The sequence below is a fragment of the Halichoeres trimaculatus genome, unplaced genomic scaffold (assembly GCF_033239565.1).
Source record: "Halichoeres trimaculatus isolate MK-OKI-2021-1 unplaced genomic scaffold, fHalTri1.1 fHalTri1_scaffold_2, whole genome shotgun sequence".
Taxonomy (NCBI): Eukaryota; Metazoa; Chordata; class Actinopteri; order Labriformes; family Labridae; genus Halichoeres; species Halichoeres trimaculatus.
The window spans coordinates 32810235-32823943 of NW_027437180.1; the positions used below are offsets into that span (position 1 = coordinate 32810235).

Below are 13709 nucleotides of genomic sequence, written 5' to 3' on the forward strand. Positions count from 1 at the left end.
TTTTGTTGGCATTCAGAATCAGCCTTAGTTCACCAAGATTTTGGACAGCACTTAAAGCCACTCACAGATAGTTAACTGCAATTGGTCTTTGACATTTTCTACACAAATTATTGATAGAGATAACAAAAAAGAATGGAGCTCAATATGGACCATTTTTTATGTTAAAAAAGGTAGAGGATAAGTCATCAACCCTCATACATTGCTTCTTACTGCTCAGGTAGCTTTTGAACCACTTAACAGTTTTTACAAAGATCCAGACCAGATTACAGAAGATGTGTCCATCATTTGTGTCTACAGTTAGAAAAAAACAACAACAAATCCTTTTCCTAAACTAATGTTTTAAGATTCTGCAAAATAATTTCCCAGTTTTAAAATTTTGAGAGTAACTTTTGTCTTACTACTTCCAAAAGACACTAAAATTCAAGCTAATTTGGTAGCCTGGCTAAATTACATCAACACAAGTTATCCCCCTTGGAATGGTGGGACTACATTTTAATCACCATATGAAATGCATAAGTTAGCAGCTGATCCTTCAATCCATTTTCTTACATAAATACATTCACAAATACATCTATCTTGTGCACCAGAAGCTAAGACAGTGTTCGCTACAGAGCTGCATCATCTCCATAAAGCAGCAATCTTTTCTCAGGTCCTCAAATTAAATTAATTCTCCCTGCACCTATTCTGACACCTATTGCAGGATACTCCTAATGCAACTCATTCAAATCTGAGACAAGATCAACACGCTGCCTGTTTGTACAACAGAGCCAGAGAAAATAACCTGTAAAATGCCTCAGAGACAGTTTAAGTCCCAATTGGATTTCCTTTATTTTAATATGGTGTAAGAATCTGTTTGAGTGGGCTGAAGTCTAAATTATACAATCCACATCTCAACACTCAGGGGAAAACAATAGCATATATAAATAGGACCAGGACATAATCAGATCTCACTCCCTCTATCTACCTCCCTCCCTCCCTCGCTCTCACACTCTCTCTCTCCCACACACACACACGCACACACTCATACACAAACACACAAGGATCGGAGCAGATGCACAACCACCAGGCAGCAGCGAGTCCGTTCAGTGACCATGGAGGGACAAGACAAAGCTCAGACTGGAGACACGTACAATTCTGCACGAGAGAAATGCAGGAGCAACTGAAAAACTATTTCTCTTTTGATGGGAAACAAGGAAAAGAAGAAAAGAGGACGGCGTCAACAGTGCACTTCCTCAAATATTGTCCAATGAGGATGAAACCGACGGTAGTGCTTAAGTAACTCAGCTTGCAGTAACACCTGGGTAAGTTTTTATGTCTTTTATTCTCATTTATTTCCTCCTAATGTTTGTGCACGGAAGATTTAGCACTCATACTGTCTAACGGGAGAAAGCAACTTTCTACTGCATTTGACCTTTTTCTGACCTGAATGTAAAACTGATTTAGTCAAAGTTCATCTGTTTAATTTTAGTTCTACAACAGTCGTAGACATCAATCACCTCACAACCAAACTACTGAGAAAAGAAATCAATAAACAAAACGTTCATGTGGCTGAGTAAGTCGACTGTAAAAAATGAGGGGAGTGTAAACAGATAGAGGAAAAGATTTTAAAGGCCAAAATCATTTTCAAGGTTAGGGTAGTTTTCAGCTCCCCTCTCTACCCCCACCACGCCCCACCCCACCCAACCCCTCTTCACTCCCAGCTGTCGATTATTCCTGCAGGCTTCACATTGATTTTCAGCACTGGACAGCTCCTATGGCCTCAATGAAACCGACACACGTCACAGCTGGTGCTTAGTTTGCAAACTGCCCCGTCATAACTTCTGCTCACACTGTGTGAACCATTGATTGGCATTTAAAGCTTCCTACTGCAGTGATGCATGTGCAAAGATGGAAACTCCACTTCTGGCTGCCGGTTTTTCGATACGCATGACAAACATTCCTGGGTTTGACTTTTTTGTCATGCAACAAAAACATTTCAGTTTTTATTCTTTTATTTTTCCTTTTTTGTCATTTTGATCCTCAAATATTTATAAACTACTATTTTCTTTATCCTGTTCCAATTCCAAGTGTTAAGTTTTAGTGGATCAGACTTCAAGTTAATTCTTTTTATGGGTCTTATTCCAAAAATCATACATTGCCATGGCAATAGCCTTGCTCTGTGCATCATCCTAAAGGAAATAAATACAAGCAAAAATGTTTTATATTCAGGATCTGTAAATTTAAAATAGATTTCCAAAGAAAAACAGATTTTTTAAAGAAATCAGACGAGCAATATTATCCAAAAAAAATTAGAGCTCATTTGCTTCTAACGGGTAATTCTTGCAGTCCACAGAGACCTCAGCCAGTTGCTTTTGTATCTTAATAGCATAAAAGTTAGAAAACACCACATTTGTAATATATTAAATTAAAAGTACTTTTTTTGCAGTAATGCATTTATTTTACAGGAATTATTTTAGCTTATGTATGAAAACTTGAGAAAACTGGAATATAAAAAATAGCCCAATAAAAGCTCCAATTAAAGGAAAATATCCCTTTAACTATTTGAATTCATCATAGAGCAAGCTGTGTTTGCTGGACTTAAATCAAAGAAGTAACGAATCAACAGAATATAAAGTACAATATTTGCCTCCAGCATAAGGTGAAGTGTAGTAATAATGTTGTAAAAATGAGATCACTGTGATCAGGTGCGAGTACATGAGAGTGAAATTGCTGCACTAGACTTCACTGTAGTTCCATTTCACCACTGCTCAAATGATTTTTGCACAGTTTGAGTCAGTGTCCTTTCTAGTATGTGTGTGCGTGTGTGTGGTGGTGTGTGTAGGATGACAAAAGGTCTGCTCAAAATAAACTCACACAATACAATACACAAAATTTGCTATTTTTTCATCTCATGAGGATTGAGGCAGTGCATAGACTTGCTGCATTCCTGAGGGACATGTGAGCCATCTTTAAATGTCAGCTATAAGCGAGCGTGTTGTTCAGAAACACACACACATAAAAAAAGATAAAATCATTTGAGTAATACCTTCAGAAAGCAGAGCATGATCAAATCTAGCTCCCTTTGTCTTCACGTGGTCTTTGCCCTTGTATGAGGCATTAACACTGAGATTGTAGATTGTGTGTTTTCATGCTTATAGTGTCTGTAAATAGCATCACATGTTGTAGTGATCTTCCCCGATGTAATAATCTGTTTAACTTAATCTGTATCTTTCCTCTCACCTTGTCAGACGTGCTAATCTCATACCTTTTAAACCCCTCCCTTTAAACATTTTGTCTGCCTCTTTCTCCTGTTTCTTCATTTTGTTTCCCTATTTGTTTCTCATTTCATTTTCTGTTCTTTCTTATCCTTCCATCCTTTTCCTTCTCATATCATCAGATCTCAGATTACACACAAGGACTTAAGCCAGGTCACACAGCAACTGCCATCCACCTTTTGTATTGTTTGGATTTGGAGATTAAGGGATGAAGTAATCTGCTATTTGAAAAGGGCTTCCTCCATCCTTTCCTTTGTATTGGATTACTCTATAAAATACGTCAGTATATTTCCTCTGACGTATTTGAATAAGACTTTCATCAGGCACGAGGGCGTGTCATGGGGTCTTCCACATCATGTTACCAAAGCTAACTTAAAAACATAATTTCATCCCTACTTGTCTTTCTTGCTTTTACCATAAAAGTGTATGCCTCACAGCAAACCAGCCCCATAGGAAGCACAGAGATGTTCCTATGGAAACACGTTGAACTGTGACTGTGATCAACTATTAAATGCTGCCACTTCTCCCCAGTGGGTTGTTTCATCTTAGACAAAAAAAGATACAACAGCTCAAACAGAAAGATTACAGTTAAGAGCATCTGCAAAGTATTTAAAAAAATATGTTTAACTTTTAAATACACACGTTTAAAAGGAGCAATGAAACAAATATAAACTTTGTTTGTTGCAGGTAATCAAACAAATTTAATAAATTAAAATCAAGTGGAAACCTTTGGTCTTTAGATATGAGGCTAATGCAGAAGTGCTATAAATTGCAGTTCTTCAAGTGTCCACTTGAGGCTGACTTTTGAAGCCTTTGAGGCCACATACACACCCATTCAGGAAAATCAATCCTTACAACAAAATTAACCTGTTCAAAGCCTATTTTAGGTTGGCACACTGCTGCAGTTAGCAAGGAGGCTAAAGAGCTAGCTCACTTCGTCTCTTTGCCTTTTCTAAGGATGACTGAAAGTTTGGTTGGGTTAGCATTCCCAATGTAGCAACCACTAACATTAGACTTCTCGATTTCGAGTCTTTTTTCAAGACATGGCATGTTTTGGAAAACATTTCAAACCCAAAGTTCATGTGAGGAAGGAAGTTTGTAGGCTTGCCATGCAGATAATTTAAAGAGGCTGGTAGAAGACATGACATCAATCTGTGGAGATCTAAAATGTTCATGTCTATGTGGGCCTGAAAGCCTAACTCTTGTAAATGGACACCAGTGTATGCCCATGTACGCGGAAGGATAGTCGTGCATGGAGCTTTTGCTGTTTGTATAAAATTATGTAACTCTGTAAGATGTCTTTGCTGTTGTGTCACCTGTTGGTTCTCATGGCAACAGCACATTACAGTTACAAAGCATCATACTAACAGATTATTTCTCCCTTTTTTGACAAGGTAGGTAGGCAAGGGGAGAGTTGATTCAGCACCTCTCAAACATTTTAACAACAAAGCCTATTCAGCTTTGCAAAGCTTTACAAACATGCATGTAATGTCCTCAACTGGTGTCTGAAATACAAGAAGATTAGGATACTCTGCCATCCCCATAACAGCTAATACAGAGTGTATTTTTGTTTGTAATGTCCTCTCAACTTGAACAAACTGATGCTTTGAGAAAAAGAGAATCAGATAATGTGAGAGAAGGTAATGAAAACAACTGGGTTGAAGTAACAAGCAAAAGAAAAGGCCTCAGGATAGGAGTTTGTCAATCAACAGAGCTGTTGATTTCTTTCTTTCTTGCAGTTATTGCAGATATTTTCAAGTAAACAGAATGATTTATTGTTTGAATTAATTTCACAGTGATTCTAATGAAATCATGAGCTGCTCTGCAACGATCATATCAATTTGTGTGGGCAAACAGATAAAAATCAGACCTGTGTTGTGTTGTTGTTGATGTCACACATGGTGCGGCTGGTGTGGGGCTGACCTGGGTGACACGGCATGCCCGCCGCAGTCTTTAAGGACTCTCAGAGAAAATGTTGTGCTCCACGTTGTGGACTCTTTCCTCCAGCTGTGGAAGTCATTGAGCTGACGTAATCATCTGTCCTTTTGGGATTATCCAGTCTAAATCACCTCTCATCCGGCCAATCAGCAGCCAGATCGTAACATCTGTCCTTGGTGTAACAGGAATAAGAGTCTGGAAGGATCACACTCACACACACACACGAGGATAGCACACATTACATGACATCAAATCCCATCAAATCTGTACGTGTGTGACTTTGTTTGTGAGTGTGTCTCTATCAGCTCAGGTCAGATTTTGCTGTGACGGTTTTATCAAACAAAGGCTTTGGAAATGCAGTTGTTCTCCAATATGACTTTTTATTTAAAGACCCCTGTAAACGTATTTATCGACTAAAGAGATCACACACAACAACTTAAAGACCACCAATGCCATTCTGTATTGCGTGTGGTTGTCCTTCTATTGGTTATGCAACCTGGTACTTTTTGGTTCTCCTGTTCCCCAGCGTGCTGACATAATAAGCCACGCACCCTCCAACCTTGTCATCAGGCCAAACAGCAGATCAATTGTTCCTCTAACAGTAGATTACCACTGATTCATCTCTTTTTTAGACCTCTGTCCACTCCACTGCCTGTCTGGTTTTCCACCCCTGGTTGGCCTGAAGGTCCCTAAGGCTAACCAGTAGCAAGGCCCTGATCAATAAGCTTTCATTACACACAACTGTCTAGTCTGCCCCGTGCATTAGAGCAAGGCTGAAATTTGCAGAGGCAGATTTTTGATTTTTCAGATTTTTTACCAGGCAGGCAGCTCTGATCTATGGATTACACTGTCATCCTGTCAGTCAGTTCACTGCCGTTATCTGAACTAATATATCTCAAACTATTTGATAAATGGCCATTGATTGTTTTTCATGGAAATTCATGCTCCAAAAAGGTCATAGCCTTTCATCAGTATCGCAGACTTTACCACAAATATGGTATTTAATATTTACTATGGTATTTACTATTTAAAAGTTGAAATTCAAGGAAAACATTGTTTCAGTTTTCAGTTTGTTTCAGGTTAAACAAACTTCCATAATGATATTTTGAACCACTTTCAGGATACTTAAAATATATTTTATGGTTCTCTAACATTAATCTGAGGCTTAAAATGAAGTTTGATGTGCCTCATACTTTCTTACATGACCAAGAAATTGACCACTTAATGACAACACCAGCCAGTTGTATTTACAGCACTTCTCATTAATTTTCAGAAGTTAGCATGATAAAATTGTTACTTTAAACAAGCTAGCATACTGAAGTTTGCAAAAAATTCTTTCCTAAGTTGTGAGAACAGCCAGCAGCTAGTTAAACTATGTTTATGTTGATGAAATGTTAGCAAGCTAACACGCTAAACAAGGTGACGACGGTAAACACTACTTGATACAGTCTACATTGGCATGCTAATATTGCAACTGTGAACATGTTAGCATGTTGACAGCACAAATTCCAGAGTCCTCTTTGTGAGTACAGCCTGCAGCCAGCCAAACTATATCTATTTTTACTAAGTGTTAGCATGTTAACACAACAAATAAGGTGACGATAAATGCTGTCTGCTGCGTTAACCATTAGCATGCTAACACAGACTATGTGAGCATGTTCCCATTTGCACATATGCTCGGTCTCTATGAGTGTGGGTCTAGCATGGACTGCATAAAATATAGACGTAGTCTCCGTGTCCGATGGAGAATAACAAAGCAGTCATTGGCAAAACACAGGCATGACGCAGGCGCTGAACTTCCTGTCCTTTCTAATGGCTGCCAGTAGTGAAATTGGCATTTCAGACCCAAGCCGTTCTTGAACCAGGTTGTAAATAGGTTTTCTAATACCCTGAAAGTCTGCTTTTTTGGCTTGGTTTGCCTATGGTTTCCAATCTTTCTGCAGCAAGCCTTATGTGGATTCTCAGTCCAATGCAACTTTTAGCACCTCCACATAGGCTTAATTTTTCTAAACTGGATGTTGCCCCTTGGATCCTATTGTTCTGTTGGCATGGCTGTGGACCTTTACCTTGTATTGATGTCAAAATAATCAAATATCCATCAAACTGGAACAGAAAATTCAGAGAAAGTCACAGAGAGTTTGGTATCTGGTTTGCCAAGTTGAAAGGCTTGATGTTTAGTGATGAAGAAATGTGAAGTATTTTAGAGCTAATAAAGTCACAACTTGCACACTATTTTTAATCCACTATCATTTCTACTTAGGTATGAAGTGGTGGTCTATGTAATTCTGAGTAAAAGCTCTATCAAATCACTTTCCAAAATGGCAGCTCTGAGGATAAAAGAGCTGAAAGGACCAATTTAGGAATAATTGAAAGACTTTGTCATGGGTCTGGGAATTACCCATCTTTGTTCAAGCTTGTTTTGTTAGGGAAGAAATCCTGTACTGATGAGTAAATGTGTCTTGTATCTTCTTTGTTTGCAGAAAATGAATTACAAGAAGGCAGCACGGCTAACGCACACAAGACAGACCTGAGCTCATACTGCCACCCTGTCCAGCAACAGTACTTTAATGGTTGGAACTGCCCGCCCCAACCTACATTACTGCCCTCGCAGACACAGCCTGATGATCACTGGTGCCATGGGAGCGGTGCGGGTCAACAGGTAAGACAAGATGTGAATTACAGCTGTTACAGAGTTGCTTTAATGGTGAAAAAAAGGGGGGCTTGTCATGGACACTGTAACATACAGTTAGCGGTCAAACACATGGTTTAACATTTGACCTTTTGGAAAATGGCTGCAGGGCATCTGGCTGACAGCCCATTTAATATTAACGATTTCATCTACAGACTGATGACATGAATGAAATATCTAAAGAATACCTTATCACTGATAAATAGACATTGGCTCTTTATTAAGAGACCTCAAAAAAAAAAAAATCTCATAATGTGGATAATGAAAACCATATCATTAACCATGTTTTAAATTTTACAAAAAATCCCTGTGACATCACATGTCCAGTTATACTGTGGTGCAATATAAAAATATTATACTTACAAGTTTGATTAAATAATTTTGTTGTCACTTGAATATTTAAAAGAAAAAAAAACATGTTTTTTGCTCCTAGGATGAGCCCTTTGTGTCTCTATAAGGAGCAGGTCCCCTCCCACAGAGGCCTTACCATGTTGTTGCCATGTTACCAAGTCTTTAAATGACTACACTGATCGTCTGTAGGGTATCAGGAACACCATAAATATATTTTCACGTGTGCTCTCAAACAAGTGTGTAGTATTTCCAAAATGTGTTTTGATATATACTGAATGTCATCTGAGTTAAGGTTAATTAACGCAACTGTGGTTTCACTGGATCCTACAAAGACAATCTTTGCATCTCACTGATTTTGTCATCTATCCTTTATCGGGGATTGGATTAATGTGTGCTGTTAACTTAAACAAGCAAATTTGATTTGCTCACCTCACATTTCTAAATATGTTGTTGTCACAACTAGCATTTAAAGTCTTTCATTCGATATTTGTTTATCGCAAAAGGTGATCTGCATGTGAACGAGCCTTGTAAATGACGAAGCGCTTGGCAACTATCCATAACTGTGATAATGTGGAATGACGTAGTAAGCAACTTCAACACGAGACGTCAATCCTTCATGGGTAATATGACCAGGTGAGCATGTGTAAGGCCCTGCAGGTTATAAGGCCCAAGGGGCAGAGATAGAATCTGATACATTGAGAACAGATAGTGATCATAAAGGGATAAAATTAAAGAACAAAACAAAAACATATAAAACTAGTCAGTGATTAGACTTGGCCAAGTATACTGGAGTTTGTAAGAGACAGCTGTATTTCTTACCTATTTTCTCTGTTTTTCTCTTCTGTTTCTCCAGATACAGCATCGTTTCCACTGATGAAGATGCCCTAAAGATCTCCAGCCTGGGCCTCCACAATGGCCACAGTCCTCTGGCTCAGCAGACACTGTCAGGGGCCTGCATGCGGGATGATGACGATGGTGATGAGTGTCCAGGAAGTGACGAGGGAAGAGGGGCTTTGTCTCTAAGAGTGGCAAGTGAACCCGTCATGCAAAAAAGCTGCCGTAATTCGCCCTCATATCGACTGGGCCTAGACCTGAGCGTTGGCCGCCTGCGCAGCCGCTTCGTGAAAAAGAATGGTCAGTGCAATGTGGTGTTCAATAACATGGAGGATAAACCTCGACGATACCTTGCTGACATTTTCACCACCTGTGTGGACATACGCTGGCGGTACCTGCTGCTCATTTTCACCGCTACTTTCCTTCTGTCTTGGCTGTTGTTTGGCTTCATCTTCTGGGGAGTGGCGCTCGCACATGGAGACTTTGATATTCATATCCCTGTGAAGGAAGGGGATTCTCGAGGCAGCACAGATGATGAGAAAGATGAATGGAGGCCATGCATCCTCCACATCCAGGGGTTCATTGGGGCATTCCTCTTTTCTATAGAGACCCAGACCACCATTGGATATGGTTTCAGGTGTGTCACAGAAGAGTGCCCAATCGCTGTAGTGACTGTGGTGGTCCAGTCCATCATGGGCTGCATTATTGACTCCTTCATGATTGGTACCATTATGGCAAAGATGGTGCGACCCAAGAAACGGGCACAGACCTTACTGTTCTCACATCATGCCGTCATCGCTCTACGGGATGGTAAGCTGTGTCTGATGTGGCGTCTTGGGAACATGCGCAAGAGCCACATTGTAGAGGCACATGTTCGTGCTCAGCTTATAAAGCCACATGTGACTGCAGAGGGTGAGTACCTCCCTATGGAGCAAACAGACATTGACGTGGGCTATGACGATGGGCTGGATCGCCTCTTTCTTGTGTCACCACTGGTGGTAGTTCATGAGATCAACAAGAACAGTCCTCTGTATCACTTGAGCCGCGAAGACCTGCAGAAAGAGGAGTTCGAGATCGTGGTCATCCTGGAAGGGATGGTGGAGGCCACAGCTATGACCACTCAGGCGAGAAGCTCCTATTTGGCCAAGGAGATCCTGTGGGGTCACCGCTTTGAACCTGTGGTCTTTGAGAAGGGGGACCGATACCACGTGGACTATTCTCGCTTTCACAAGACCTATGAAGTGCCATCCACGCCTAGTTGCAGTGCCAGAGAACTGAGCCAGATGATGGGTCGAGGCGGGCAGTCCTCATCTTCCAGCTCGAGTTGTTCAAAGTCTCAATCCCCATTTGCTTCTAGAGCAGCTCGCCACCTGTTGGGCCCTCACTCTCCCAGTGCGTTCTGCTACGAGAACGAGGTGGCCCTGTGCTTTGGGGATGAGGAGGATGAGGGGGACATAAAAGAGGAGGTGGCAGGTATGATTGTAAGAAGTGACAGAGAGGACATTCACTTGGGTTTCAAAGAGACATTTGTGGAGCAGCAGACATTGGAAATGCTTTGTGTTCTGGACTCAGACAATCAGATCAGCCTTGACAGACTACAGCCCACCCTACCTTTATACATCAGCAGAGAGTCAGGAGTTTAATCAGTGGCAAAGGTTACCCTTCCATTTCATTCCTCTCTTTGTTGGTGTGTATCCAACCAAAGTATTTAACTCATGTAAAACACCAACGAAGGACAAAAAACAGACTGTAAATCTGGTGTATGAGAAGAATGTTTTTTTTAGATGCCACAAAATCCACTCCTCTTAAGCTCATGTCTTGCACTGATTTCAGATATGGTGCATTTTCAGTCGTAACATCAGCTTCCAGACAACGCACAGCTCATCTACCTTTTCTCTTCAATCATGAGGTTTCTTGTTTTATTGCATTATTAAATATGAAGATGTAATCTACAGTTAATTCAAGATGTTTGTTCTTGATTTCATTCAGTTTTTGTAAATATGTTTTGTTTTCATTTTAAAATGATTATGCATCATATACAGATACATACTTAAGGAGGAAAAAATGTTTATATTAAAGAAAACAAGACAAATGCTCAGCGTAAACACACTTATTTTTCCTGCGTAAATAAAGTATTTCTGTATTTTAATCATCTGTTGTCCCGCCTAATGTGTTATTTTTCATATAACATAAAGAATCTATTTTATTTTTCACAAGTTGTCAGTTGGTTCTCTAATTGACAAAAAGTTGAAATAAATGAAAACCTAACCATGAAACAGTGTGTAAGGTCAGCACAAACATGTACAATAAATACTGCACACTTTATTCTTTCTTTTATCAGTAAATATAAACTCTTTACAACATTTGTTTTGTATGAATAAAGCAGTCAATAAACAACTAATGGTTAATGATGTTAGTGTCTCATTTGAGCTTCTGTTGCACATTTCTTCACTAATATAACACTCAAACCATTTTAATTATCTCCAAGATCTCACAAACTACTTGGTTCAAGAATAGAGAGAGTTTGGACTCTTTTTTTCCTCTCTATGAAGCATGGCTGGATTTAAAGACTCAGCAGAATTAATTGGTACATTCATTAGTCTGTAAGTTTAAAAGTTTACTAGTATCAGGACAGTAATTATTGTCAGATACCTTGGTTCATTTCCAGGTTTGTGCAGAATACTGAATACAGGCTAATAACTTTAGTTCTACTTTTATAAGATTCAATTGGCAAACGTTGGAATGCTTATATTTCGAGGTGATGTCATTCCACTTAGCATACTGTCATTAGCATATAGCCTTTAAGAGCGTGTAGCTTTGGATATAAACATATGAATCACTGTTAGGGTGCTTAGTCACACCGAAACAGCTCTTGGGTACCCTGACCACTCTGTTCAGTCATTTTATTTTCATATATTATGTCCAGCGACAGAGTATAGCCGCGAAATCATGCTAACGGTTATGATAATGTAGCTTTAAGGAGCGTGCCAATGCTACTGGCTAACTTTTATTACTGGCAATTATTGATCTTGAATGTTTAATTTTTGACCCAATCTACTTTTGTACGCCACAGTAAATAACTAATCCCTCCCTAATTGTCATATAGACTTGGGTCCCATTGCCCCTGTAATTGTGTATTTTGTAATTTACTTTCAGTTTAAGTGCTAACTTAGTTCACTACATGACGCACTTTTTTCATCAAATTGCGCCGGAAGTTTGAAATGTGATAGTTCTTCTGCCTCATTACTGGTTTAAATAAATATACTGAGAATTAAAAGACAAAAAGATATGAGGAAAAGTTTCTGGTGAGCTCTGAGACTCAACTAATTAAAATAGGTGTAAAATGCAACAGTAGCTACATCCACTGTTAGCTAGCGTACAGCTAACACCAATGCAGCGCGTTCGTTAGCTGTCTCCAATATACACACGGTGTATATTGTATATTATAACGTAGACTAGGATGAAAAATACATGTGTTTCCGTGGACATACCTTTTGCAACAGGTGCACCAGCTCCAGTGGATGGGGTCTTTCATGGGTTTTCTTCTGTTAGAATTTAACCCTGTTTTTTTTTTTTCCAGATTCCTGTGGTTTTCTGTGGACTGAGGGTAATACCCCAAACGTTTAATTGCTAGAATCAATTTTTCTTCCAAAATTATATAGTTTAGTTTTAAGTTATGAATGTTGTAAACAGTAACATGCCATTTGCCATCATGCCTGGGATGAGGTGTGCTTTGTGTGCACAACAGCTGCAAACTATCCTCTGTCATCACTGCTTAAGGTACCAAACTCCTCCACAGAGCCCGACTGTAAACTGTGCTTACTTGCTCAGTTCAGTACCTGCATTTATGGAAAATACATATCCTGTTTAGAAAGCATTGGATTGAACATAACTGGAGCGAGTAGAGTAGATCCATCCGTCTTGTTTTGTGTGCTGTTGTACAAGCGCCTCCATGTGGTTGAACGGTTGCATCGCAGCAACAGTTCACAGGGCTGATGTTTGGATTATTTCACTGCTTTCATTTTGTGACTTTACAGAGACCCCCGTTAATAATAATAATAATAATAATAATAATAATAATAATAATAATAATAATAATAATAATAATAATAATAATAAAATATGACATAAACGTGACTACAATAGAGCATTCTTCTTAAATGTCTGTGACATCCAAACATTTAATGACTGCTGGGAAAGTTGGCTGATAGATATCTGACTAGATTTTTGATCAGCAGCATTTTAGTAATATCTGTGGCAACAGTTTCTTTTTTTGTTTGCTTGTTTTTGTTAAACATTTTTTAAAGGGTAAAACTGCAACAAAACACTTTTCATAGCCAAGAAAAAAAACAAAAACAACAACAGCTAAGAATTTCTCCAGTGTTCAACCTTCAGCTTCTTGAAGTTATTTTCAGAGGTCAAGTTAGTTCAGTTTTATCTATGTTGCACATTTGAAAGTATACTAGGTCGACCAAATGGCTTTATACTAAAAATGGTAAAACATAAAACAAGACTACAAAAAAAACGCATCCCAGTAACGTAACATGAGTTGAAGAAGATCTTGTTAAATGTGCTAAGCTGTTCCACAAGTTGGGGGAAATTACAGCAGAGGCCCTATCACCCATTGTTTTTGGCCTATAGTT

The 13709-nt window shown here is 39.1% G+C and overlaps 2 protein-coding genes across 3 annotated transcripts in view; one reads left to right on the forward strand and one right to left on the reverse strand.

Annotated features, from left to right (window-relative positions):
* The window catches only part of LOC141786091 (uncharacterized), a 35242-nt gene extending 26061 nt beyond the window's left edge, over window positions 1–9181 (reverse strand). Inside the window, exons 1-2 of the mRNA XM_074664815.1 lie at window positions 9052–9181; window positions 5125–5387 (exon numbers count right to left, since the gene is read on the reverse strand). The gene's annotated coding sequence lies outside the window, so the exon portion shown is untranslated. The remainder of the gene's footprint in view (window positions 1–5124; window positions 5388–9051) is intronic.
* LOC141786099 (ATP-sensitive inward rectifier potassium channel 12-like) lies at window positions 1009–11283 on the forward strand. Of its 2 annotated transcripts, none has more exons than XM_074664823.1 (3): window positions 1009–1301; window positions 7673–7851; window positions 9086–11266. In XM_074664823.1, exons 2-3 carry the CDS (start codon window positions 7760–7762, stop codon window positions 10707–10709), a joined length of 1716 nt encoding a protein of 571 aa, XP_074520924.1. In that variant the 5' UTR covers window positions 1009–1301; window positions 7673–7759; the 3' UTR covers window positions 10710–11266. The 2 variants fall into 2 exon arrangements, with proteins under 2 accessions (XP_074520924.1, XP_074520930.1); XM_074664829.1 differs by lacking the exon at window positions 1009–1301 and adding an exon at window positions 8736–8865 and having other exon boundaries at window positions 7713–7851; window positions 9086–11283.
* Window positions 11284–13709: the final 2426 nt, after the last annotated feature.